Source organism: Hyperolius riggenbachi, chromosome 7 (assembly GCF_040937935.1).
Source record: "Hyperolius riggenbachi isolate aHypRig1 chromosome 7, aHypRig1.pri, whole genome shotgun sequence".
Classification (NCBI taxonomy): Eukaryota; Metazoa; Chordata; class Amphibia; order Anura; family Hyperoliidae; genus Hyperolius; species Hyperolius riggenbachi.
The window spans coordinates 84245441-84272548 of NC_090652.1; the positions used below are offsets into that span (position 1 = coordinate 84245441).

A 27108-nucleotide genomic window follows, 5' to 3' on the forward strand; every position below is an offset into this window, starting at 1 on the left:
TCCTCCTCCCCAATAAAGCTTCCCTGGTGGTCTAGAGGTTTCCTTTATTCTCGCCAATAAAGCTACCATGGTGTCTAGTGGATTCACCCCTCCCTACCTCATAAAGCATAAATGGTTTGTAGTCGTTTCTGACAGAAGCCGACAAATGTACGAGGAATATTAAAGAACAAGCGACACCCATGCTAACCTAGAAATAAAAAACACATATATAAGTAGCTAAATACTACTTCTACTTACATAACAGATGTATTGTGCTATCCACATAATGATTCCTGTGAATTTTATAAAGGAAAAACAGAAAATCCTATTCTAGGCAGTGGCCATCTTGCCAAGCTAATGCTGACATCATATCCTCCCTGACTCTTGTTTTCCCCCCTCCCTTCTCTTGCTTATTGTGTATTCATTAGCTGCCTTCCTCCCAGAGTCTTCAGACACTCCCACTGAGGTGTATACCATCAAAGGCACTGTCTATTTTTTATTTACACATCCAATCACTGAGTCACCTCAGCCTTGCTTGTAAACACAAGTAATCAGAGGGAGTTTCTGATAAGCAGCTAGGCGGGGAAATAAATGGAAGAGGAGGAATATATTATAGATAAAAAGAACTCCCAATATTCAACTCTTTGGCACTGTTTGGCACTAGGGCCTGTGCTCCTAAAGTATGTGATAACTCCAAACCATAACAGCAGAAAAAGTTTTGCAAATTTTGAATGCAGGATTAGCATCTTTATCACTTAATACACTCAGACCAGTTGCTATTGAAATTAGATTTTTATGATGACAATACCACTTTAACATGCAACACGTGAGTCAATGCTGGCTCAAATTGCCTTTTAATGTACCAATAGCGTGGTATTATTTGCCACGTATATAAAACTAAACGGTTTATTAAATATTCATTGAAATAATGGAAAGGGCGGAACAAAAATGTAAATGACTGTGTACGTCAGTATATATGCTGATCCAACCCTGGTGGATGACAAACTAGTCAGATATGTGTCACCACTCAGAGATATAGCCAGCCCTACACAACTAACACAGTACACAATTATTTCAGGAGGATTTGTCTATGTCAGGGGTGTCAAACTCAAATGCAAAGTTGGTCGGAATTGAACACTGGAACCTAGTTGTGGGCCAACCTCAATATCTACTGGCCACCTTCCTCCCTTATAGATTTCCCTGGTGTCTAATGGTTCCCCTGCAACCCCTATACAGTTCTCTGGTGTCTAGAGGCCCTTCTTCCCCTATACAGTTCCCTAGTGTTTAGTGCTGTCCCCCTACCTCCCCCATATGGCTTCCATGGTGATCTAGGGATTTACCTCCAATATAGCTCCCCTGGTGGTCTTGAGTTGGCCAAACATAATGCAAAGTGTGGAAACCACTTGAGGGCCAAAATTAATGGCTCTGAGGGCCAGATTTGGCTTGCGGGCCGGAGTTTGACATGTATGGTCTATGTGCATGGGGCGGTAGTGTGTTTAGGGCTGCCTCATCACTTGTCAGGTTTTATGACAGGTCAGCCCACACACTTGCTCTATATGCCAGCCCCATACATACACACAAGCAAGACACCTCCAAATTGGAAGGGGGGGGGGGGGTTCAAAGTGCTAACAGATGTAATAAGTGTAAAGTTTGTACATATTTACAGTGTTACATAAAGTGCTCAAGCAATTTGAGCCAGCATTGACTCACGTGTTGCATGCATTGTAGTCGTTTCCCCCACCCTTCCCAATAACGCTTCCCTGGTGTCTAGTGGTTTCCCCCTCTCCTCCCACAGTAAAGCTTCTCTGTTGTCTAGGGGTTTCCCCCTCCATCCCCAACAAAGCTTCCCTGGTGTCTAAAGGGCAGTAGTTATGTTCTATCTGGATATTGCATGCAGAGAAGAAATTATGCTCTGTGTGTCACTGTCTATACAGGCAGAGAAGGAGTTATGTTCTATGTGGCTATGCAAGGAGAGGAGAAATGTTCTGCGTGGCTGTGCAGACAGAGAAGTAGTTATTTTCTGTGTGATTTTGCAGGCAGAGAAGGAGTTATATTCAATGGAGCGAAGGAGTAATGCTCTGTGTGGCCGAGGAGGCAGAGAAGGAGTAATGTTCTATGCAGCTGAGCAGGCAGAGAAGGAGTTATGCACAGTAGAAAAAAGTCCAGTAGCTCAACCGCTGGTCATTAGAAGACTACCAGGGAGTCAACCAGTCAGCACCTGGATCAAGCAGAGGTGCTAAAGTAGACCAACAAAATAAAAAAGTTGACTGGGTCTGGACCTGGATTTATGCAATTATAGCAAAAGTTTTATTATACCATATCAGTAAAAAACACAACATTTCGGCACGAAGCCTTTGTCAAGTGTTACCAAATACATCAAAAACTCTCATATATATGACATACAAATTAAAACAACACACCCCTCAGAGGGCGGGCACAAACTTAATAGAAAAGAGAGAGTGACCAATTTAAAGAGACAGTACATCAATATATCACAAAAAGCATTTTAGGCTAAATTCATCATTAAGTCCATTTGGAGTCATTGTACTTAGCTTAACCTCCCTGGCGGTTTATTTATTTTGCCAGGGAGGCTGCAATGTGTTTTTTTTTTAATTAAAAAAAAAATATTTCATGCAGCCAACTGAAAGTTGGCTGCATGAAAGCCCACTAGAGGGCGCTCCTGATGCGTACTTTCGATCGCCTCCGGCAATCGAAAGTAACAAGATAGGCCGCAATGAGCGGCCTATCTTGTTTCGCTTTCCTCGTCGCCATGGCGACGAGCGGAGTGACGTCATGGACGTCAGTCGACGTCCTGACGTCAGAGCCGCCCGATCCAGCCCCTAGCGCCAGCCGGAACTGTTTGTTCCGGCTGCGCTGGGCTCGGGCGGCTGGGGGGACCCACTTTCGCCGCTGCACGCGGAGCGGCGGCGATCGGGCAGCACACGCGGCTGGCAAAGTGCCAGCTGCGTGTGCTGCTTTTTTCAGAACCGAAATCGGCCCAGCAGGGCCTGAGCGGCGACCTCCGGCGGCATACCCCGAGCTCAGCTCGGGATTACCGCCAAGGAGGTTAACAATCCATCTACTTTCACGTCTCAAAAGAGCAGTCTGTTCGTCCACACTTGTGCTCATAATGACCTTCTCCAGTACGCACCAACGTAGATCGCTCACTCTATGGTTACATTCAAAAAAATGTTTACCTACAGGAGAGTCGATTTTTTTGTTAGGATCATTCACATATTTACTATACAATCTAATGTCACTACGGTGCTCATTAATCCGTATGCGCGCAGGTCGTAAAGTCTGCCCCACATACCCCATACCACAGGGGCATTTTAACAGGTGGATAACATTAGGTGTCACACAGGAGAAATTGCCGTTAACTTTAATCAAATTCCCCTTCATTGGGTATCTGATATGATCCCCTTTTAATAATATAATACTTGAACAATTTTGACAGCTTAAAGAGAATCTGTATTGTTAAAATCGCACAAAAGTAAACATACCAGTGCGTTAGGGGACATCTCCTATTACCCTCTGTCACAATTTCGCCGCTCCTCACCGCATTAAAAGTGGTTAAAAACAGTTTTAAAAAGTTTGTTTATAAACAAACAAAATGGCCACCAAAACAGGAAGTAGGTTGATGTACAGTATGTCCACACATAGAAAATACATTCATACACAAGCAGGCTGTATACAGCCTTCCTTTTGAATCTCAAGAGATGATTTGTGTGTTCCTTTCCCCCTGCAGCTATCTTCCACTGAAATGTCAGGCTGTTTCTTCCTGCAGAGTGCAGACAGCTCTGCCTGTATGTAATTCCTCAGTATGTGAAAGCCCAGCCAGCTCAGAGGACGATTTATCCAGCTTGTAAAATATAAGAGAGAAGAGAGAAGCTGCTCTAATCTAAATAATACACAGGCAGTGTGCAGAGAGGGGCCTGGAGGGGGGAGATGCATCACAGAACCACAACACTGAAGAACTTGGCAGCCTTCCAGACACAGGCTGACAAGTCTGACAAGAGAGAGATAAGTTGATTTATTACAGAGATGGTGATAGTAGAACGTGCTGCAGTAAGCCAGAACACATTAGAATAGCTTTTGGAACTTGTAGGATGATAAAAAACAGGATGCAATTTTTGTTACGGAGTCTCTTTAAACATGGAAACGTCCCCATTTTTTAGGCATGAAAGTGTCCCTCTGAACTGTGTTTTTTTTCACATCTGCTCTCACCAGCAAGTCCCTGATGCTTTTGCCTTTTTTATAGGCAAAGGATGGGGGTCTCGAAAACACTCTGGACAATACCGGGTCTGCCTCAATAAGGTTCCAGTTGTCCAAAATGCTTCTCCTCACAAGTCCAGCATGATTATCAAATTTTGAAATAAATTGTACACCTCTATCATGTTGCTGTCTATCCCGTTTCTGTCTTAATGCCCTCCGATCTAATAGCGCCACTGTCTGAGCTGTTTGTTCCACCTCCTCTTTTTTATAGCCCCTTGCTGTAAAATTCTCCACAAGTCTCTTTGCTTGTTTAGAATAAGCCTCATCCGTTGACGTTATTCGTCTTGCTCGTATGAACTGGCTCTTTGGGAGCCCTCTCAATAGAGGCCGAGGATGACAGCTGCTTGCTAACAGAGCATTATTCCTATCTGTACTTTTCCTATATAGGTCTGTACAAAAACCAGCTCCATTTAAATGTACATCCACATCAAGGAAATGCAGGTTATTAGCATGAAACTCAAGAGTGAACTTAATTGTGTCATGTCGAGTATTCAAAATGGCCACAAATTCATTTAAACTCTCCTTTGACCCTCTCCAGCAAAAAAAACAAATCATCAATGTAACGACAATATGCTGTACCAAATTGCTCAAAAATATCATTACTCAGGATATATTCTTTCTCAAAATCCGCCATAAAAATATTAGCCAGCGTTGGCGCATAGGGGGCCCCCATTGGTACTCCCCGTATTTGCAGAAAAAAATCTTTTTGTAACCTGAAGTAATTGGAGCGGAGACACAGACTTAACAAATCCATAAAAAAGGGTATATTGCAGGAAGAATCTTTGTTACATTCCAGTGCCTTACCTATTGATTGTAGTGCCTCAATATGAGGTATGTTCGTATATAGGCTAACAACATCCAGACTGACTAAATAAGAAATATTAGTTGCTTCTATCCTGTCAAGGGAATTCAGGAAATCTGTGTTGGCGCTTTATAAATACAATAAATAATAATAATAATAATAATAATAGTGTCCTGTAGACAATGAGGGTTAGCTTAACGACTAGTTGCAGTACACTATCTATATAAATACCTAATGGTTCCATTAATGAGTCAGATGCAGAAACTATCGGGCGACCTGGTGGGTGGATAGGGTCTTTATGCACCTTAGGAAGGGTGTATATCACAGGTACCCGATAATGTTCTTTAATCAATGCAAGTTTCAATTTATCTGATATCAATCCCGCTTTATAGGCATCATCAACTAGATCTTTATATCTGATTTAACAGTCAATGAGGGGTCCCCCGATAGAGCAGTATAGGTCCCAGTATCTTCAACCTGCTTCCTTAATTCAGTAATGTAATCATTAGTCCCCTGGACCACCAGGGCACCCCCTTTATCTGCCTTTTTAAACGTAACCGTATCCTCCAACTGTAACCCTTTCAGTGCATTTCTTTCCTTGGCTGTTATATTATGAACAGATTTATATTTATTATGTTCCCAGTTCCTTTTAAGTGTATGCAATACTGTGTTTTCAAAAACTTCCAAGGTCGCATTCTGAATAGGTGCCTCCGATTTGCTCGCCCCTCTCAATCTCAACGGGATCTCTTGATCACTATCAGCAGTGATTCTGTTCAATCTATTCACTGGCTCTTTTAAATGATGCCACAACCTCCATTTCATTTTACGTACAAATTTATATAAAACAACCTTGATGTCAAAAAATTCCTGGTAGAAGCTGGGCACAAAGCTCAACCCTCTATTAAGGACAGTCATTTCAGCGGGATCAAAACTCCTTTCCGAGATATTAATAATCAGACCCTGTTCTCCCGACCCATTTTGGCTTCTGTGAAGTTCTGTACACAAAGTTACATTACTCCTATTATATACAGCGCTGTCCCCGCCTTTAGGTGCATAAGGAAATTGATGCATATTTAGCATACTCACAGTGTCTAGGTGGGCGTCTGGGATCAGCGCTGTTGGCGAAGCTGACTCCTTGTAATCCTCGTTGATGTTGCAGCCGGCGGCGGGCGCCTGGCCGTATGATCCTCCCTGTATCGTGGTGGATTCCTCCGATCTTGGTCCTTGGAGCCCGGCGCTGACGTGCGTCTCCTCCGCCGCCTGCATCTACGGAGGTCCCTCTGGGAAAAAAACGTCTAGCGCCCCCTGGTTGGTCAACATCAGAATCTGATTCCACTTGGCTCCTGTGTGGTCTCGGTAACGATCCTTCAAATCCCCTTCTTACTTTGCGCTGTGCTCTCCTAATCAAACTCCAGGTGTAAACCTGATTATTTGCGTAATCCTACGCATCTCGTTGGAACTTTTGTAACTTAGTTTTCAAAGTGAGCTCTTTTGTTTCTTTAATCAAATCATCTAGCTTCACCTTAAAATGTGCATATTGGTCAACAGTATCTTTTAGCAAAAGTTCATTTTTCAAACGATCTATCTCCAATCTTATAGTATCAATCTTAGGATGTACATGTTGTATGGTCAAATACATCAGATCCATGGAACATTTATTCAGGATTCCTTGCCCCTTTTTTATGAACTCCGGGTCATCCTTACAAAAAATGGGAGTTAGGGTGACTCTGAGACCTCTTGGAATCCGCTCTACTCGTAGATATTCCGTAAGGGTTGACACATGTAGGGAAAGATTGAAAGAGAAGGAGTTATGCTCTATGTGGCTGTGTGGGCATAGAGAGGGAGCTGTATGTGGTTGTGAGGTTAAAGAAGGAGTTATGTGGAGGTATATCTGGGCATCCTCGGCATATAGGTGGTAGTTGAATCCCATGGAGGAGATTATTTTTAGAGTAGAGTAGAGAGTGTAGAGTGAAAACAGTAAAGGTCCCAGGAACACCAACTAAGACGGGTGTGGGAGTGGAGGAGGAGCTGTTGAAGGATGTTGTGAAGGAGCGGTGTGAGAGTTAGGAGGAGATCCAGGCTAAGGCTAGGTCATGGATACCTATGGATTGTATTGAATGAAGGAGACGGGAGTGGCCGACATTGTCAAAAACTGAGGAGAGGTCCAGGAGGATCAGGATGGAGTGTTTAGCTTCAGCTTGTGCAAAGGCAAGGTCATTGACCACTTTGTTCAGCCAATTCTACCAAAACATCCCTCACCAAAGTCTGAATTGCAGGGGATCGAAAAGGGAGTTGGAACTGAGGAAGTGGGTCAGGCAGGGCCGGGCCGAGGCAGAGGCTGGAGAGGCTCCAGCCTCAGGGCGCAGTGTAGGAGGGGTCGCACAATTCATTCAGCTGTCATTCCCAATTGTGTTTGAAGCAGAAAGAAATAAGAAAAGGGGATACATGGCAGCGACTGCAAGCCAGATAAGTAGAGATTATGGTGTTGGGGGGGTTGGGGGCCCTGGGGTACCTCTTAGTGTAATAGCAATCAGTGTGTGACGGCAGGGGTGGGAGGGATGGGGAGCGCACTTTGCTGTCTCAGCCTTGGGTGCTGAAGGACCTTGTCCCGCGTCTGGGGTCAGGCATTGGTTGGCCAGGTGTTTAAGGATCTTAGAGGCAAATGGTGTGTATATATAGATTTTTTTCAGGTCTCAGGTACACTTTACACTTTAACAACAAAAACAAACACCCCCTAACCCCTCCACTAACATCCATGGTCCTTTCACACCAACAGCATTACGATCTTTTTTTCAGGAATGCTTGCGTTTTGGTCAGGGCAGCCATCAGGGGGGGACAACTGACACTGCAGTGAGGGGCCCAGGGCTTCTGGGGGCCCTGCCCCCCTCCCCAAAGCGCTGGAAGGGCCGCATGTGCTGGCTGCAGGCCTGTGGCTCACCAACCAACACACCACGTTTCAGCACTGATAGAAGAGTGACATCAGCGCTTGAATATGGGGAGCAGATGAGTGAGCCCGCTACAGCGGACTTTCTATACTGGGGCACCACCTATATCTGGCTACAGGCTACCTATACTGGGGCACCACCTATACTTGGCTACCTATACTGGGGCTGGAACTACCTATACTTGGCTACCTATACTGAGGCACCACATATACTTGGCTACCTATACTGAGGGCACTACCTGTACCTTGCTACCTATCCTGGGACAACACCTATACTTGGCTACTTATACTGGGTCGCCTGTCGCCTGTAGCTTGCTACCTATACTAGGGGCACTTGTACCTGGCTAACCTATACTGGTGCACCACCCATACCAGGCTCCCTATACTGGGGGCAACTATACCAGGCTACCTATACCAGGGCACCACCTCTAGTTGAATACCTATACTGGGGCACCTGTATCTTGCTGGCCTATACTGGGGCACCAGCTATACTAGGCTACCTATTCTGGGGGCATTTACACCAGGCTACCTATACTGGGGCACCACCTATAGCTGGCTACTTATGCTGGGGGAACCTATACATGGCCACCTATACTGGGGGCACCTATACCTGGATACCTATACTGGTGTACCTATACCTGGCTAGGGAAGGGGGGCGAGCTGAGACAGAAGGGGACAAGAGGTAGCACAAGGGGATAAAAGAGCCACAGGGGGAAAAGAGGCGGATGAAAGAGGCACAGGGAGAAAAGAGATGAGACTGAAACATGAGGTCACACAGACACAAAAGAGGCACAAACTGAGGTGAGACAAAGGGGGACAAAAGAGAACGGATAAAGGAGAAGAACGGACCTACAAGTCCCTATTTCATTTATTGACTGAGGACTACCTGTATTTTGCTAGTATTTGGCTCCACCCACAACATGCCATGGTCACGCCCACTTTTTGCTGCATCACGCTGTGCATGCTGCTTTCTTCAGTGTCGGAGCCATGCACATTTTTCGCCGCAGCGCACTTCGCATAGACACGTGGGTGGGGTGGCTAGTGGGCGGGCAGAGCAACTAGTGGGTGGGCCCAGGGAGGGTGGCCCTGGTTTTGGTGATAACGATGTCAGCACCTTTATAATCAGAGCCACGGGAAACATGTACAGTGAATGGGTTCCGATATTCCCAAAAGACAATGGCTGCCTTTGCTGCATATTTTCTGAATTTGTGATTGAAAATCCTAAAAAAAATAAAAGATCACATTCTAAAATCTGACACTTCTAATCCAACCCTAATCCTAAATGGTACATTTATTTCTCTTTAGTGCAAAGCTGGCCATACATTACTTGATTTTCATGTATGATTGACTAATCAATTTGACCATTTTATCAGCCTGAGGGAGAAATGATTATGTTCTATTTTGCTCCAGTGATGGAAATTGGCTAATATCTGGTCAAAGCAACCAATTTACTTGATCGGACAGGATGAACGATATCGGTCGGTCGATCGTAATGTAATCAGCTACTGTTTAAATGTTTTTGATCTACTCAGAATTGATTTTTGGTATCAGAGCTTGAAGCCACAACATCGTCTAGATCGATAGTGAAGGAGGCCTAGGATCTCGCTTGTAGTGTGTTTGCTACTAGTCAACTGACTTTCGATTAATCACACTGTAGTTGATCACCCAATCAAGTCAATAATTGCTCAATAGAAAATCAAGTAATGCATGCCTACCTGAAAGGTGCCCATACATCAGGCAATGTATGGGCAGATTTACCGTAAGACAGATTTCTCTATGATCGAATCTGTTGCCTGCCCATACACCACAGACCAATATCCAAAAGATTTCAGCATAAAATCAATCAGAAATCAACCTAGTGGAGCCACCTGCCTGGCAGCCCTGCCCCTTACCCCCAGTATGAAAATGTCCCCCTGGTGCCTGTGCTCCCTAAAATCTCACCTGGCCACCAGCACTGGTGGAGCAGGCCGGTCAGTCCTGGCCTGTTCCACCATCACAGCCATGTCCGCCTTTACCATGGGTGCCTGTACCATGTGGCACCAGGCGCGAATGTGACGTCATACATGCACCTTGTGCTACATGGCACAGGCCACGTGGTACAGGCGGGCACTGCAGTGATGGTAGAGCAGGCCAGGAGTTGTGCCGGCAGCCAGGCTGTACAGGCACTTGTGGTAAACGCGGACATGACAGAGGCGGCCGGTGGAGGAGGCCAGGAATATCATTGGCGGACAGGTGAAATTTTAGAACCCTGCCCATGGCAATAGGGGATCACTTTACACTTGGGGGACTGTCGGGTACTTCAGTCATCGCAATATTGAATGTTGTTACTACCTCACACCAGATTGAGCCCTTGTGACTGAGATTTTCCAGCATGTTCGATGTACCCCTTCGTCCAATTTCAGCCTGTAATTGATCGAAACATCATTCGGGTGGACCTGTTGTGGCACCGATTTTCCTCCTATTCTACGAAATCATCGAATATGAAGGTTGATCAGCCCGCAATATTACCTGATGTATGGCCACCTTAAAGAGGAACTGTAGTGAAAATGACATCATGAATAAAATTGCCTAATGTTTTACAATATTAACTTATAAATTAACTACTTGAGGACCACAGGCTTATCCCCCCCCCCAGTGACGGCCATTTTTTGCAGTTCAGCACATCACAAATTTATCAGTTTATTGCTCGTCCATACAACTTAGCAACCAAATTAATTTTACCTCCTTTTCTTCCTACTAATGGAGCTTTCTTTTGGTGGTCTCTGATTGCTGCTGCGATTTAATTTTTTATTAATAGAAAAAATAATTTTTTAATTTTAAAAAACTATTTCTTTTATCCCCCCCCCCCCCTTAAATTGGCCCTAGACTACGATTCATACACTACACTACACATACATAGACATCAGCCTATGATAGGGATTAGATTGTGAGCCATTAGGAGAGACAGTTAAGTGACAAGGCTGCCCCCTGTACAGCGCTGCGCTAGATCACATCGCTGTACACATATTTATTTGCTTTTTAAAAAAAAAAAATTACAGCCTGCTAGCTCCGATCACAGCTGGCAGGCTGATCGCGGAGCCCCACTTTGTTTACAGCAGGATCAAGCGCTCGTTCCCTGCAAATCTTGCTCCTTGCAAGAGAAAAGAGAACGGCGCTCTGCGACCGCCACTCTGCGCTATGCGGTTGCAGAGAGGTGGATCAGTGTTTGCACATTGTAAAATCTTTCCTTTCCCTGATTTACATTCTGAAATTTGTCACTGATGGTGACATCTTTAGTCCTGCCAGGTGATCTGTACAGAATGTTTGTTACTGAGAGTTCTATGCACAAAGGGAGATATTGCTTGCTTGGCAGATGGAAAAAGCTGGTATTTGCCACAATGCACTGAGGTTCACAGACAGCAAACTGCCAGGACCATGGTCATGACATCAAACTGTGGGAGGGGTTTTATCACAATATTAGCCATACAGATGTCCTTAAAGTTCAATTCGAGAAAAAAGATTTCTTGTGGGAAAAGGGGTATCAGCTACTGATTGTGATGAAGTTCATTCCTTGGTTAAAGTCCATCTTTAAAGCTTTGTTCACAATATGCACATTTCGGCAGCACGTATCATAGGTAAATGCGGGGGGGGGGGCGGGGGGAATTACAGCTGCCCAGAATCCCCCTTCCCCCTCATAGACCAGGGCTGATGCAGTGTCTGGGGACAGGCACATGTTGAGACACCAGAATATCTGCAGGTATCCTGCAGCTCACAGCACTGCCCCCTTTCTTTCCCGGCTACAGTTGACTTTGAGTAGAGCAGCAGCGTGTGCACAGAGCCTGGAGCAGCAGTGTGTGTACAGAGCATAAAGCAGCAGGGTGTGTACAGAGCATGGAGCAGCAGTGTGTACATAGCATGGAGCAGCAGGGTGTGTACAGAGCATGGAGCAGCAGCGTGTGTACAGAGCATGGAGCAGCAGGGTGTGTACAGAGCATGGAGCAGCAGTGTGTGTACAGAGCATGGAGCAGCAGGGTGTGCACAGAGCATGGAGCAGCAGTGTGTGTACAGAGCATGGAGCAGCAGCGTGTGTACAGAGCATGGAGCAGCAGGGTGTGTACAAAGCATGGAGCAGCAGTGTGTGTACAGAGCATGGAGCAGCAGTGTGTGTACAGAGCATAAAGCAGCAGGGTGTGTACAGAGCATTGAGCAGCAGTGTGTGTACAGAGCATGGAGCAGCAGTGTGTACAGAGCAGGGAGCAGCAGTGTGTGTACAAAGCATGGAGCAGCAGAGTGTGTACAGAGCATGTAGCAGCAGCATGTGTACAGAGCATGGAGATGCAGCGTGTGTACAGAGCATGGAACAGCAGCGTGTGTACAGAGCATGGAGCAGCAGTGTGTACAGAGCAGGGAGCAGCAGTGTGTGTACAAAGCATGGAGCAGCAGAGTGTGTACAGAGCATGGAGCAGCAGCATGTGTACAGAGCATGGAGCTGCTGCGTGTGTACAGAGCATGGAGCAGCAGGGTGTGTACAGAGCATGGAGCAGCAGTGTGTGTACAGAGCATGGAGCAGCAGTGTGTGTACAGAACATGGAGCAGCAGTGTGTACAGAGCATGGAGCAGCAGTGTGTACAGAGCATGGAGCAGCAGTGTGTGTACAGAGCATGAAGCAGCAGTGTGTGTACAGAGCATGGAGCAGCAGTGTGTACAGAGCATGGAGCAGCAGTGTGTACAGAGCATGGAGCAGCAGTGTGTGTACAGAGCATGGAGCAGCAGTGTGTGTACAGTGCATGGAGCAGCAGCATGTGTACAGAGCATGGAGCAGCAGCGTGTTTACAGAGCATGGAGCAGCAGGGTGTACAGAGCATGGAGCAGCAGTGTGTGTACAGAGCATGGAGCAGCAGTGTGTGTACAGAGCATGGAGCAGCAGTGTGTACAGAGCATGGAGCAGCAGTGTGTGTACAACAAAGCATTGAGCAGCAGAGTGTGTACAGAGCATGGAGCAGTTCTGGGGAACTTAACAGAGTTAGGTATGAGCACAGCCCTGTGCCCTGCTGGGTGAATGCCTCACTTTCCCCTTCATTACCCATGTTGGCTGTCCTCATTATTATCTGTATCCAAACTGCTCCTGATCGATCCCATTGTCAGTCAGGAGCAGATCGGACATTTAGGAAATAATTGTCCGTTTCTGTCAGTGGGACAGGAAATTGCATTATGTGTACCCAGCATGGTGTCCTACCATATTACTATACTGTATTGTGCGTGGCTGAGGGAGACCTTTCAGGAATCACCCCTTTGAAAATCCTGGGTTTGCCCCGGCGTATAGTATGCGATCAGCAAGAACATCAGAAGAGCACAGAGAGCACTTCTGATGTTCAGACTATGCGGCTGCACAGCAGGGTGATGCGCTATCGCACTGCTGCACGCATTTTTGCCAAAGTGCATTGCTGATCCCATTAACTATAATGAATGGGATCAGCAGTGCTACGCACAGCAACACCCATGGTGAGCGCTTGCAACCCGAACGCACGGCCATTCACGTTACCTAATATGAAAGAGGCCTAAGTGTTTCAGCCCAACATCACATAGAATCTACCAGAGCCAAAAAGTGTGCCAGGCGTTACACATATGTGATTACCAAACTCCCTTTATTTTTTTTTGCCAGAGTTCTGCTTTAATAGTAGTAGCAGTAGGGTATTGTACCGTGTTAGCCATCAGTAAAAGCAAGAAGTTTTAAATCAGGATGATACCATTTATTGGCTAACTACAAAGGTGTAAGTTCTAATTTGAATTGAGCTCTGAGGTACCTCAGCTGAACTTCCTGGTATTCTCCTATAAAAGAGCCTTATAATGCTTGTGCTTGCAAGTCTATCCCATAGGAGGTCGCTGGAGAGGCACCTGTTCCTGCACACCTGACACGTTCTGTATTCATACAACAACATATGAAAAGCCCCGTGTTTCTGCATGGCAGCCACAGCTGAGTTAATGACCTGGACCCTTGCCCTGAATGCCTAATTAGGGTCACAAGTGGTCAGAACTATTCTGCCAGTGTCAATGGGTTGTGACCACCTGTGGCTCAGCCTGCAGTGACGTGAGGGTGTGTGTGTCACCAGAGCCGTCAGCTGTAGCATATATATAGAGGAGCCAGCCATTCCAAATTTCCTGGCTCGACACCATGAGAGGACCAGGTCTTCTGTGCTGCTGCCTCGCAGCTCTTCTCCTGCTTGTGGGAGCAGGTAGGAACCCCTGTTTATATTTCAGCTCCCTGTATTGTTGTGTGGCTTACCTGCTTTGACTGATGCCTCCAGCTTCATAGGAGACCCCCGGCTCACCATGCCCTGAGCAGGCAATGTATATTCTGCTTCAGTTTTATTTATGTTCTGAATCCAATCCATTCAGCCTAAGCACCCTATACAGAGCAGGCCTGGTGTAAAGACCAAAAACTTGTTTTAAGTGAACAAAAGTTGACTTCATTCGTTACTCTGCATAGAATCATTGAAGATATTAGAAAACTGAGCCTCAAACGATCCCTTTATCATCCAGTATCCCAGTCCCCTTTATTTGTGTGCCGCAGATAAATTCTCATATATGAACTGGATACAGGAATTTTTCCACAGTCTTCCTACGCATGCAGCCGACGTCGTTCCGATTTGCTGCAGTTGTTTTACACCCATACACGTCACTACTGTGTGGATTTATCTTTCAGTAATTTGGACCTATCTGCAGCTAACTTATGTTGCCTAGCAGCGATTGATCCAATCAGAGGTTGATTTACAATGACAAATGCAAAGAAAACAAAGGCAGAGTAACAGTAGTTGCCCAGAGCAACCAGTTATATCTGAGTGAACAGATGACACCTGACTGGTTGTCTTGGGAAATGTTCCTCTCCTCCCCTCCCGTTTTTATTGCAGCTGTTGTAGTAAATCACCTTCACATTATTTAATGGAGATCCATTTCCACCTAAGAGGGCTCGGTAATTAATACACAGGATTGGACTTTTGAAGTGGAATTAAAGTCATTTCTCATTGTGTTGTAGTTGCCAATTTTTTATGGGTTCCAGATGCCAGGATTGGGAAGTTGGCCTGTCTTGGGTAACGAGACACGCCTACAATGTAATGCTTACCGTATATGTTTTTTCTTGGTTTTCCCCATTCATGTTGTTCTAGAGAATGTATGGTACTTATGCTGCACTGCACTTCAGTGAATTACTGTGGCGATATGGTGCTTCCAATCGGATCCGACGATGAGTAACAAGCTTAGGGATAACCTTTCAGTATTATTTTAGCAGACTGGCAAGTGGGAGCTATGTAGGGCTTTAAAAAAGGACAGAGCGGCCAGAATTTCATGTATGTCTTTCACGGGAGCCCAGTGATAATGTGATCCAGGGCTCTGGACATTATTGGAAGCTGATTGTTGGAACAGGCTGAGGGTGTTGAATAACAGAGAACTTTCAATGATCCAAGAGTACTGCAAGTCCCCAATTCAATATCAAAGGGGTCATTTGCCTCATGGCCTACTTGTGATGAGGCGATCATTGTGTGACCTTAAATCGTCCCAATGAATGAGAACCACTGAGAGCAGCCTTTACAGTAGGAGGAAAGTAAACTTAACAGAAGCTTTTCTGATTAGATGAATGTGGTTTGTGTTTTTTCAGCTGTCCTTGTATGTTGCTCCCACTGCTCCTGCTGCTGATCGTTAGAAAATAGGACAACTATCCCGAAAAAATTGTAAAGCTTAAAATACATACATATGAAATGCACATTTCTCTCAGATTAAAACACACTATAAATTATTATTTTTTTCCTATGTCGCTGTCACTTACAGTAGGTAATGATTATCTGACAGATCTGGTTCTGGACTAACACAGAACAAACAAACACATAACATTTATATCGCGCTTTTCTCCTGACGGACTCAAAGCGCCAGAGCAGCAGCCACTAGGATGCGCTCTATAGGCAGTAGCAGTGTTAGGGAGACTTGCCAAAGGTCTCCTACTGATTAGGTGCAGACTTACTGAACAGGCAGAGCCGAGATTCGAACCCAGGTCTCCTGTGTCAGAGGCAGAGCCCTTAACCATTACACCATCCAGCCACTAGTCCATCTCCTCTTGGGGAATTCTCAGGCATTTCTTTAATAAATGGCAGATGCTCTGTCCAGCTGCCAAAATAGTGTGCGAAAGAGTAGAGAGGTTGGCCAGCATTATTACACAGATCCTTAGCAGGGAGTGCTTTTGTGAAGCAAAAAGGAAATACTGAAAATCCCCCATTATTAGATGGACTAGTCCAAAATCAGATCAGTCAGATCTGTCAACTTTTTTTTACAACCTACAGTGACAGAAACATAGGAAAACAATAATTTAAGGAGTGTTTTACTCTGGAAGAAATGTGCATTTCATGTACATGTATTTTAAATGTTACAATTTTTCAAGATACTGGTCCTTGAAGAGGATATCCCTCTTTCTGGAGCTTCCTTTAGTTTTTATTAAGCATCAAACGCATCTGTACTTCCAATGCTACTTTGACATCATATGTTATGTGTGTAAACCTCACTTCAAATTATTAATGATATCCATATGTATACGTTATAGATTGACCTTTCCAATGTTTGTGCTAGTGGTGGTCATGTCTAGGAGAACTCATGGAGAAGCATGTGATTTGGTTGATCAGCTGATAAATTTGCAAAGCTCTGATTTGCTGTGATCACATCCTGCTTTAGCACATGATCATGACTAGCAAATCAGAGACTTGCATATCTATCACCTGACCAAACTGACCACATGCTTCTCCATGAGTTCTCATAGACATGACCATCACTAGCTTGTGAGAAATGTAAGGATCCATCCCAGGAATGTAGTAATGGGCAAAGGAGAGGGGAGAAGAGTAAGAAGAGGGTAGCAGCACTGGTGGGACTAAGAAGGCTAAGCTAAGAGGAGGTCCAATCTGACCATCTCTTCTGGATTGACCTGTCATTGAGGCCTATGACACATGTTGGGACTAAGAAAGGCTTAGCTAAGAGGAGGTCCAATCTGACCATCTCTTCTGGATTGACCTGTCATTGAGGCCTATGACACATGTTGGGACTAAGAAAGGCTTAGCTAAGAGGTCCAATCTAACCATCTCTTCTGGATTGACCTGTCATTGAGGCCTATGACACATGGTGGGACTAAGAAAAGTTTAGCTAAGAGGTCCAATCTAACCATCTCTTCTGGATTGACCTGTCATTGAGGCCTATGACACACGGTGGGACTAAGAAGGCTTAGCTTAGAGGTCCAATCTAACCATCTCTTCTGGATTGACCTGTCATTGAGGCCTTTGACACATGGTGGGACTAAGAAGGCTTAGCTAAGAGGTCCAATCTAACCATCTCTTCTGGATTGACCTGTCATTGAGGCCTTTGACACATGGTGGGACTAAGAAGGCTTAGCTAAGAGGTCCAATCTAACCATCTCTTCTATATTGACCTGTTGTTAAGGCCTATAACACATGGGATGCACCCAGGTGAGTGACTGTCTGTAAGTGTTTGCAACAGGGTGAGCTTCCACTCGAGCCAAGCGTCCATCTCCGAGACTGACACCGGTACTTGTGCAGCACTATTCTGCATCTGAATCCCTCTAGCCGTACCATGCACAGCTATCGGGATTTGGATGCGTTGTCCAAAATTCTGAAGCAGTGCTTTCATTTGTCTCTCTTCGCGCAAATTCGGAAGCAGCCTATTGATTTCAATAGGCTGCGATTTCAGATTTGCATGCAGGAGATCACACAGAATTACCCAGAGTGGAAAAGGGGTCTAACAGTTTGTGGCCTCGCTAGTAAAGGAAGCAAGGCAGCCATATCACTAGCTGGGACCAGGTGCTTAGCAATAGGGGGATGCAGAGGTTGTGCTCACACAAAGGCCCCAGGAATAGAGGGGCCCTTCTTCAACTGCTATATTAGCGCTTCATTGTTGCTATGCTAGTAATAATGAACTCTGTGCTTTGTGGTAATCATTAAAACTATTCCCCCTCCCCTGCTTACACCTCTGAGTCTGTCCTGGGCAGGTTCTGGTGTTCCATATCAGATGTATGTATATAGTGCTTGAGGGGGTCCTATGTATGGGGCATGAAGAGTGGCCGACGGTGATGATGAGTGACAGCTCAGGTCACAGACAATAAGCTGCCATGCTTGCTGCCCCTTCATCCCCTTATTCCCAGACACTTGCCGACTGCTGTAGTTCACATGTTAGGCAGCTCGACTGCATGAGTGTGCCAGCCCGCCCCTTTCTTCCTGGTGCCCTAGGCCTTGGCTTTTGTGGCCTTGCCTAAAATCCGGCCATGCTCTGGCTAATGGAGGAGCAGCATTCCTCCCATTGCTAGCAAGGCTAGTTGTAATGTAAAGGCAATGAGGAGTTTTCCTGCTAGTGATCATGTGACTGACATGTGTACTCCCTGTGACCCATAGCCCTCAACCAGGGGCATAACTGCGACTGCAAGGAAGCCCAGAACTGTAAGGGGTCCCCAACTATTACTCCACTCCATCCATCAGATCAGGTGTTTTTGTGGCTACACTTGTTATGGGTATGAAGATTATAATGTCCATTCTTGTTTTATGACCTTTGCGAGATGGGCACACTGGCTGTGAGGGTCTCGGAGCGTTGGCGAGGATGGCAAGGAAAAGGGCGTGATGGTGGGTCCCATCATGTTTTTTTGGGGGGAGAGGGGGCTCTATGATTTATAGTTATGCCTCTGCCCTCTACAAAAAGTTAATTTGAGAGGAAAGGGTCAGACCTTAGAGGAAGTTGGCCTCTCAAGTCCTACCAGCTACTCCTACCTTTTATTTTCACCCCTTCTCTTTTTTGCCTCCCACAGTGGAAGCTCTTAGGCCCAGTGCACACCAAAAACCGCTAGCAGATCCACAAAACGCTAGAGGTCTTTGAAGCAGATTTTCAGAGCGATTCTAGGCATGATTAGAGAGATTTTCTAAACATGCCTAGCGTTTTTTGGAGTGTTTTTGTGTAGCAGATTTCATATATTGTTGCAGTAAAGCTGTTATTAAACAGCTACTGTAACAAAAACGCTTGGAAAACCGCTCTGATCTACCGTTTTTCAGAGCAGTTTTCCACTTTCCTTTACTTTGAGGCAGAAACGCCTCAGAAATCTAAAAAAATGCTGCAGCCCTCGAGTTTGCGTTTGTGGAAAAACACGAACCGCTCTGGTGTGCACCAGCCCATTGAAATACATTACCCATGCAGTTTTCACACCGCTAGCGTTTTTAGAAACGCTCCAGAACTGCTCTGGTGTGCACCAGACCTCACTCTGCTCTCCCCTGCCCCATCTCAGTAGGATATTCTGTGTGCTTATCATTACAAAGATGCATGGTTGTCATATTGTGCTTAGCAAACCACCACTGCTGAACATCCCTAAATAGCTCTTGAAACTGACTGCCCAATACGTAAATGATCCAAAGATTTCAGATATTTTTGAAATGTTTCAGTTGGCCCTATTGCCTTGTTTCATTGGTCATTTCCATGAATGTTTGGACTTGGCACTGTTTCTACGGGTTATCTGTAGTGGCATCAGGTTTCTCCCACAGACCAAAAACATACTGGCAGTCTCCTTGGCATCTCTCCATACTGTCCCGTGTGTGTGGTAAGGTCATCATTAGATGGTAAGCTTCATCTGAGGCAGAACCAGAGGTGAATTGTTCTGTGTAGTCTGGAAAAAATCATATAATATTGTCAGAGCTACAGAAATGTGATTAGTGAAAATTTGCATGGCAGGGGAATTTTTTATTTAACACGGAATACAAAAAGTTGCTGGTGTGTATTGCCAACCAGGACCATGGGCAACACCGGCCATGTTGGCATCTTATGTGCTAATGTGGGCACATGCCTCTTGCGATCGCGCTCCAGCATGCGTAGAATGCTCCCAGCTGCGGAAGCGCAATTGCAAGAGGAGCTATTGCTGCACTGGAGCACAGCAGAACTGCGGCAAGGAACCACGCAGACTGTCGGGGCTGCAAGAAGCCAATGACTGCAGTCAGCAATACTAAAGTTATAAGTCAGAGACTTAGGTCTCTGCTCCACCCACACGCTTTTCATTTCTGATTGTTCATCTTCCTCAAAGTGAAGCTCCACTCCCCAGCCTGCTGGGATCTCTGCCATAACTTGATAATGGTCATGGCTTCTTCTAGAATGTGTACACAGTTAATAAACTTTTTTTCTCATTATTTCAATTTCAGGTGCCTCCCTGGGCTGCAGCTGCCCAAGACCTGGGCCTTTGCAGTCATTGGCTCAGCGGGCGGCTAGTGGGATGGCTGGCAGTGACTCGTTTAGCTGATGATAAATGCTTTTCTGCTACAGAGCAGAAAAGCGTTGTGCATTGGTTACCGGCGTTTCATTGACGTATCACACTTTAAACCCTTGGAGGGAGAGGGAACTGACACTGGATGCAATTTGTTGCGTCCAAGATGAGAAGACAGTATCTACCCTGACGTTTATAGCTACGACACCAAACGATGTGACCGTACAGCTTCATATGATGCAACAACCAGCTTTTATTTAACGGAAATCTAAAGTCAAAATAAAAAATCAGTTTAAGTTAACTGGGGGTTCTTGCAGGCCCCTGGAGTCATCCTGGCCCACTCGGGGCTGCGCATGCGCGGTAGCCACCGACTGTCCGCAACTGGCCAGCTTTCAGGGGGTGACCACTGCTCGATGCTGGGTGCGGGCACAGGATGACTCCAGGGGGCTGCAAGAAGCCCCAGGTAAGTTTAATTGATTTTTTATTTTGCCTTCAGTCATCCTTTGATATATACATATAGTATCTTTTAGCACTATAGTGAGGCCATTATGTAAAATAATAGCACAGTCTGATGCAATGATGTGGTTACATCATCCATAACATGTATGTAGAATGTTGTGATTGGGAGGGTTGGTATGCTATAGATGACTGGGAGGAAGCAGGACGGTAAGCTGTGATATGCGACACACAGCCTGACTCCGCATGTCTGTCCTGTGGAGACAGAAGAGATCATAAACTGACAGCTGACAACTACAGACGGTGGCTCTGGAGTGTAAAGTGACAGCTGAGGCTAAGAGCATAACAGTCAGCATTCCAGTTGGAGGGGAAGGGGATGGGAAGGACTGACAGGCTACTGTACATTTGGGAAGTGTAAAGGTTAAATGGGCACTCCACCTCAAAAACTGTTCTTTTCAGTTCTTGGTAGAATGGTGATCATGAGCTGAACCACTTAAGGGTTTCTAGGGGTCCCCCCAGTGGCATGACTACAATTCATGTGGCCCCCCAGGAAAACTTTGATAGGGCACCCGAATGTTCACATCCCTTCCCATGCCTCCCCTTGGTGACCCTCACAGCCTTGAGGCCCATCTCACAAGGTTCATAAAACAAGTGTGGCCATCAGGATCTTCACACACATAACAACTGTAGCCACAAAAACACCTGATCTGGAGAATGGTCTCCTGTATCGGAGGAAGGGAAGGTTAGTAGTTGGGGCTCCACCAGAACTCAGGGCATCCCCCTCCTGTTGCAGGGGCTGCTCCCCTATAGCTACGCCCCTGGGTTCCCCTCACCTAACTGATAGTGAGGGTGAAGCTCTTGACTTTTCCCTCTGGAGTTGGTGACACGGAGTCATCTCAAAAAGATACTCACGGTATATTCAGTAAATAGTCACAACTTTATTAGTTTAGTGCAAAAATTCAGGTAAGACCCAATTAAAATAAGGCTATATCAGGGATCACTCCACAATGCAAGCACCCTACACACTCATCTCACACCATCCACACTCTGGTACCGGATAGCGCTTCACGGGAGTAGGATAGGAGTCAGTGGCTCCATAGCTTTAAAGGACCACTCTTTGCACAATGCAATGTTAGTTTTCCATAAAAGGCAAGTAGACAGGATTAATCTCACCTGCTAGGATGCTCCTTGGATGGTAATGTCCGGTCGCTGGCAGCAGTAAAGCCCATAGGAAGCTTCTCTTTGATGGGCCGGCCAGTAAGCCAATGTACCCGCTAGGATACTCCTTGTCTGGTGATGATCGGTCGCTGGCAGCAGTAAAGCCCATAGGAAGCTTCTCTTTGATGGGCCGGCCAGTAAGCCAATGTACCCGCTAGGATACTCCTTGTCTGGTGATGATCGGTCGCTGGCAGCAGTAAAGCCCATAGGAAGCTTCTCTTTGATGGGCCGGCCAGTAAGCCAATGTACCCGCTAGGATACTCCTAGTCTAGTGATGTTCGGGTCGCTGGCAGCAGTACAGCCCATAGGAAGATTCTCTTTGATGGGCCGGCCAGTAAGCCAATGTACCCGCTAGGATACTCCTTGTCTGGTGATGATCAGTCGCTGGCAGCAGTAAAGCCCATAGGATGCTTCTCTTTGATGGGCCTGCCAGTAAGCCCTGTGCAGCCTCCACGGGCTTTGTGGCTCTGAGATCCCGTCAGTGAGCTGTTAGGTGTCTCCCGTTCAGGGAAATGTGTCCAACCTCGTAATCATTACTGGCTGCAGCTTAATTGAAGCGCTCCACATTAATGCTGTCATACATTATTCAATCTGCCACCAGATCGACCATTAGAAATATCTGATCAGAGAGGGATCAATTGCTTGCCCTCACAATGCTCACTGAGTGACTTCCAATGTATTTCAGCATGGCTGCCGCCCCATCCAAGTGTATATGTATCCCACCACCCATGCTCGTGTGCAGTGTTGAAGGCTCTCAGCGTGATTCTTGGCCTCCTCCGGTGTCCGGTCTCACCGCGAGTGCCTGAACCACGTGACCCCATGCATGTAGCAACGCAGCTACATAAGCTGGTGTTACATGGTACATGCGCTTGCTGTGACGCCAGACACTTGGGAGGCCATGATTTGAGCCTTCAACACTGCACACGGGCACGGTAGGGTCACACAAACACTTGGGGGGACAACAGTCAGGGGTCCGTCATGTTCATCAGTGATCGGTCAATCAAACGACCTTTACCGATGCGCACCCTATCAGGCATTTGTGACCAAGATTTTCCTGCACTCCCGATCAATCCTGATAATACACAGCTGCAGACTATAGCATTGCACAGCATGCGCCGAGCTGCTTCGTTCAGCAATGCTTGATCAGTCTGCAAGGGAGTTAAAGCAAGACTGAAGGTAAAATAAAAAGATACTCACCTAAGGAGAGGGAAGACTCTGGGTCCTATAGAGCCTTCCTGTTGTCCTCACAGTGTCCTCGTTCCTCCTCAGGCTCCTCCATTTGAATCTCCCGCCACGGGAGACTTCGGAAGTCTTTGCAAGCACTCAGGCTCCTGAAGACCGGCGGCTCTGTGCTGCGCACATGCGTGTGCATGAGAGAAGGTGCCCGCGCATGCATGAGAGAAGGTGCCCGCGCATGCATGAGAGAAGGTGCCCGCGCATGCACAGTACGGAGCGGCCAGCCTTTGGAAGCCTGAGTGCTTCCAAAGACTCCCGAAGCCAGCCCAATGTGTAAGAGAGCAGTCTAAGATCCATGGGTGGAAGACTGCTAACAGGGAGCTTGCAGGGAATGCGGGGACCGTGAGGAAACGGGGAATACTCTATAGGACCCAGAGCCTTCCCTCTCCTATAGTGAGTATCAGGTTTTTTTTTTTATTTTCACTTCAGATTCTCTTTAACAAGCACTAGTCAGCAACAGAAAATCAAGCAGTGCCGTTGTCAGCAAGCAGTAGGCAGCAACAGACGATCAAACAGCAGGGAAGTTAACAGGTACTACTCGGCAACAGGTGATCACACAGCAGGTTAGTTAGCAAGCAGTAGTCAGCAATAAGTGATCTGCTAGTGATCAGACCCCAGGGCAGTTAACAAGCAGTAGTCACTAGTCAGCAGCAACAGATAATCAGATAATCAGACAGCAATTCAGGGGTCAGACACAAACAAGGTTAGCAAGCCGAGGGTCCGCAGCAATCTGGCATACAAAAGATGGGGAAGTCACAGGAGCTCAGTCATACTTTATTGAGGGCAGGTGATTACAGGGCCAGATTTGTACTTTTTACTGCCCAAGGCCCACTATTATCAGCTGCCCCCCCCCCCCCCCCCAACTGTGGGCATCCTTACCTCCCCACCCCTCTTCCAACATGGTAGGGATTAGATTGTAGGCTCCTCTGAGGACAGTTAGTGAAGTGATGGCAAGGATAGCATTATAAGCCTCTCTGAGCACAGTTAGTGACATGATGATGACAGGGATTATATTGTAAGCTTCTTGGTGAGCGGCACATTCGGTGAGCGAGTGACAGGTCAGAGATCACTGTAAGTGCCTGTTTGCTGCTCCTTCATCCCCTGAGTTGAAGATCCGGCTGTTAGTAGCCACCCACCACTATGTGCAAACTCTGTGTTGCAGGATGATTGTTCATCAGGCTAACTGCTACTGCCACCCTGCTGCCAACAGCCTGCCCCTTGCGTACCTGGTGCCCTAGGCCATGTCCTATGTGGCCTTGCCTGAAATCCAGCCATGTAGGTGAACACCAAGCTAAAATCCTGTACACATGCTCAATCAATGCCGCCCGAGAGCTGATCCCTCGGGCAGCAGCTCTGGGTCCCCAGTTCGAATCCCACCCAGGTCAACATCTGCAAGGAGTTTGTATGTTCTCTCTGTGTCTGTGTGGGTTTCCTCTGGGCACTCCGGTTTCCTCCCACATTCCAAAAACATACAGATAAGTTAATTGGCTTTCCCCTAAATTGGCCCTAGACTATGATACATACACTACACGATACATACATAAACATAGGAATATGGTAGGGATTAGATTGTGAGCTCCTCTGAGGGACAGTTAAGTGACAAGACAATATATACTCTGTACAGCACTGCGGAAGATGTCGGCACTATATAAGTACTAAATAATAATAATAAAAATGCGTAAGCGACGTGTTCTTTTCTATACGGTGAGGCAGAGCAGCACAGGAGTGACATACTCCCTACTGGGCAGGAAGTACATCACTGGGGGCGGTGCTGGGGTCAGTCTGGTACCTTAAAGGGAACCTAAACTGAGAGGAATATGGATTTTTCCTTTTAAACAATACCAGCTGCCTGACTCTCCTGCTGATTAGTGTTGATCGAACACCCAGTTATTCGAGCTCGGGTCGGCTCGGCCGGATATGGTCCAGATGTGCGGGATATTGGGCCGAACACCGAGCCTAATTGAAGTCAATGGGGACCCGAGCATGCCTTAGAACTGGGTGTTTGATCAACACTACTGCTGATGTCTTTAGCTGTAGTAATGGCTGAATCACACACCTGAAACAAGCATGCAGCTAATCCAGACTGACTTCAGTCAGAGCACCTGTTATGTATGCTTGTTCACGGTCTGTGGCTAAAATTATATTATTAGAGGCAGATGACCAGAAAGACTGCCAGGTAACTGGTATTATTTTAAAAGGAAAAATCCATATCCTTCTCAGTTTAGGTTCCCTTTAATATAACAATGCAGAAAACTTACCAGGCTTCAGTCTCTGCATGGTGATTGGCTGGCTGCGCTGCACTTTCTAACTAACCAGTAGGTGGAGGAGACATGATCACCAAAACTGCTGTGCTTTCTGCATTGTTACAGTAGGCACCAGGCCCCCCCCCCCCCAGCTCCTAGCCCGTGCCACCCCTGGTGGGGGGGGGGAGGAGGCAAATCTCTATGGAGGGCCTGGCCAGCTATAGTTACACCCGTGATTTAGGCACTGGCATGAGCCATAATGTTAATTACAGCTATAGCGGCGCTCACTGGGCACCGGCAAACTGGAGCCCAGCTTCACCCTGCACCCAAACTTCCCCGTAATGTCCCTCAGATTTGGGAACCACTTGACAGAGGTCAAAAATATACTGAAAATTTTTAGAAAAAAGTTTTGTTTGGTTTTGGCTGATTGGCTGCTATGGGCAACAAAGACTTCTCTTGTCAGATGCTAATAGAGGTGCCTAATGTGGCTGTCTCCGACCGTTTAAACTCAACTTCAGTTTCAGGCAGGGAGAGCGATAAGTCACAAATATTCATGTAAGAGAGCCTAAGGGGGGTGAAAAGTGAAAGTAAGAGCGCAGGGGGATTTCGGAATAACAGTGTTATCTAAGATGGCCATTATATCACTGGTTTATGAGGCAAGCCATGCGTCCATCTCGGCCACACATTGACTGTTAAGTGTTTGGAATTACAGAAAGCCTGTTTAGTGCCGGGCCGTCATATTTCGTGTTATCGGGATTCCCTGATGGGCCGCTGGAGTCTCGGACGCTCAGAGCTTCTACAATGACCACAAGTCTGCCAAAGTGCTGAGCTTATGAAATTGAAACCTGAGGGAAATTTATGTAGACTGTAATAGTTGGCGTGGGCGTCCCTCCTCAAAGGCTGCATGTACATCACTGTGCAGAGCTGTCATGGGCAACTGTGAAGGGAGAGCCCTTAGGACTGAGATTTTCTAGCATGCTCTATCAATTCTTTTGACTGATTTTGGTACAGCGACGCTCTTTATCGGGTAGCCAAATTACTCCTCAATGCCTATGCCTATAATTTACATTTTTTTATTCTTGCGGGGGGTGGGGTTTAAGGTTAGGCGTCAGGTAGGAAGTCTGTGCGGGGGGAGGGGGGGGAGTGGAGGTAAGGGTTAGGTGCCACGTAGTAAGGCTTGCAGGGGGGGTTTAGGGGTCACGTAGGAAGTTTGAGCAGGGGAGGTAGGTGTTTAGGGGTCAGGTAGGAAGTCCGTGCAGGAGGGGGGGGGTTGGGATAGATGTTAGGTAGAACATTTGAGGGGGGAGAGGTGGTTAGGCATCAGGTAGTTTGCGCTGGGGGACAGTTAGGGTTAGGAGTCGGGGGGGGGGGGTTCTGTGTTAGAGTAGGCTTAGGTTTATCCATAGTAAAATATTGGTATTTAATGCTGATATTTTACACCTTAATAGTAAAATAACAATATTAAATGCTTATTTACTAGTTTACTGATTTTAGGGATTACTGGGCGACCAAATTGCCATGTGCCTTTTTTGACATTTGCATATATATTCAAGGCGTGGTCTTACTAATGTTTTCTATAGAGACAAAATGACATACCAATGATGGTGTTGTAAGGGTAATTGTTTCCATTAACAACAACTACAAAAAAATGTTGACAGATGACAGTGCTCAAGGCTGCCCCTGAAATGAAAACCAACAGAGG

At 46.3% G+C, this 27108-nt stretch overlaps 1 protein-coding gene and 1 long non-coding RNA gene across 4 annotated transcripts in view; one reads left to right on the forward strand and one right to left on the reverse strand.

Annotated features, from left to right (window-relative positions):
- The first annotated feature begins 14150 nt into the window (after positions 1-14150).
- Positions 14151-27108, forward strand: part of SRL (sarcalumenin) — a 104951-nt gene continuing 91993 nt past the window's right edge. For all 3 annotated transcript variants that reach the window (XR_011022671.1, XM_068244185.1, XM_068244187.1), the window contains exon 1: positions 14151-14212. Coding sequence is in view for 2 of the 3 variants with exons in the window: in XM_068244185.1 (XP_068100286.1) it covers positions 14152-14212 (61 nt within the window). In the remaining variant the exon portion in view is untranslated. The remainder of the gene's footprint in view (positions 14213-27108) is intronic.
- Positions 19534-27108, reverse strand: part of LOC137524404 (uncharacterized) — a 58007-nt gene continuing 50432 nt past the window's right edge. Inside the window, exon 3 of the long non-coding RNA XR_011022672.1 lies at positions 19534-19665. This is a non-coding gene — a long non-coding RNA (uncharacterized lncRNA). The remainder of the gene's footprint in view (positions 19666-27108) is intronic.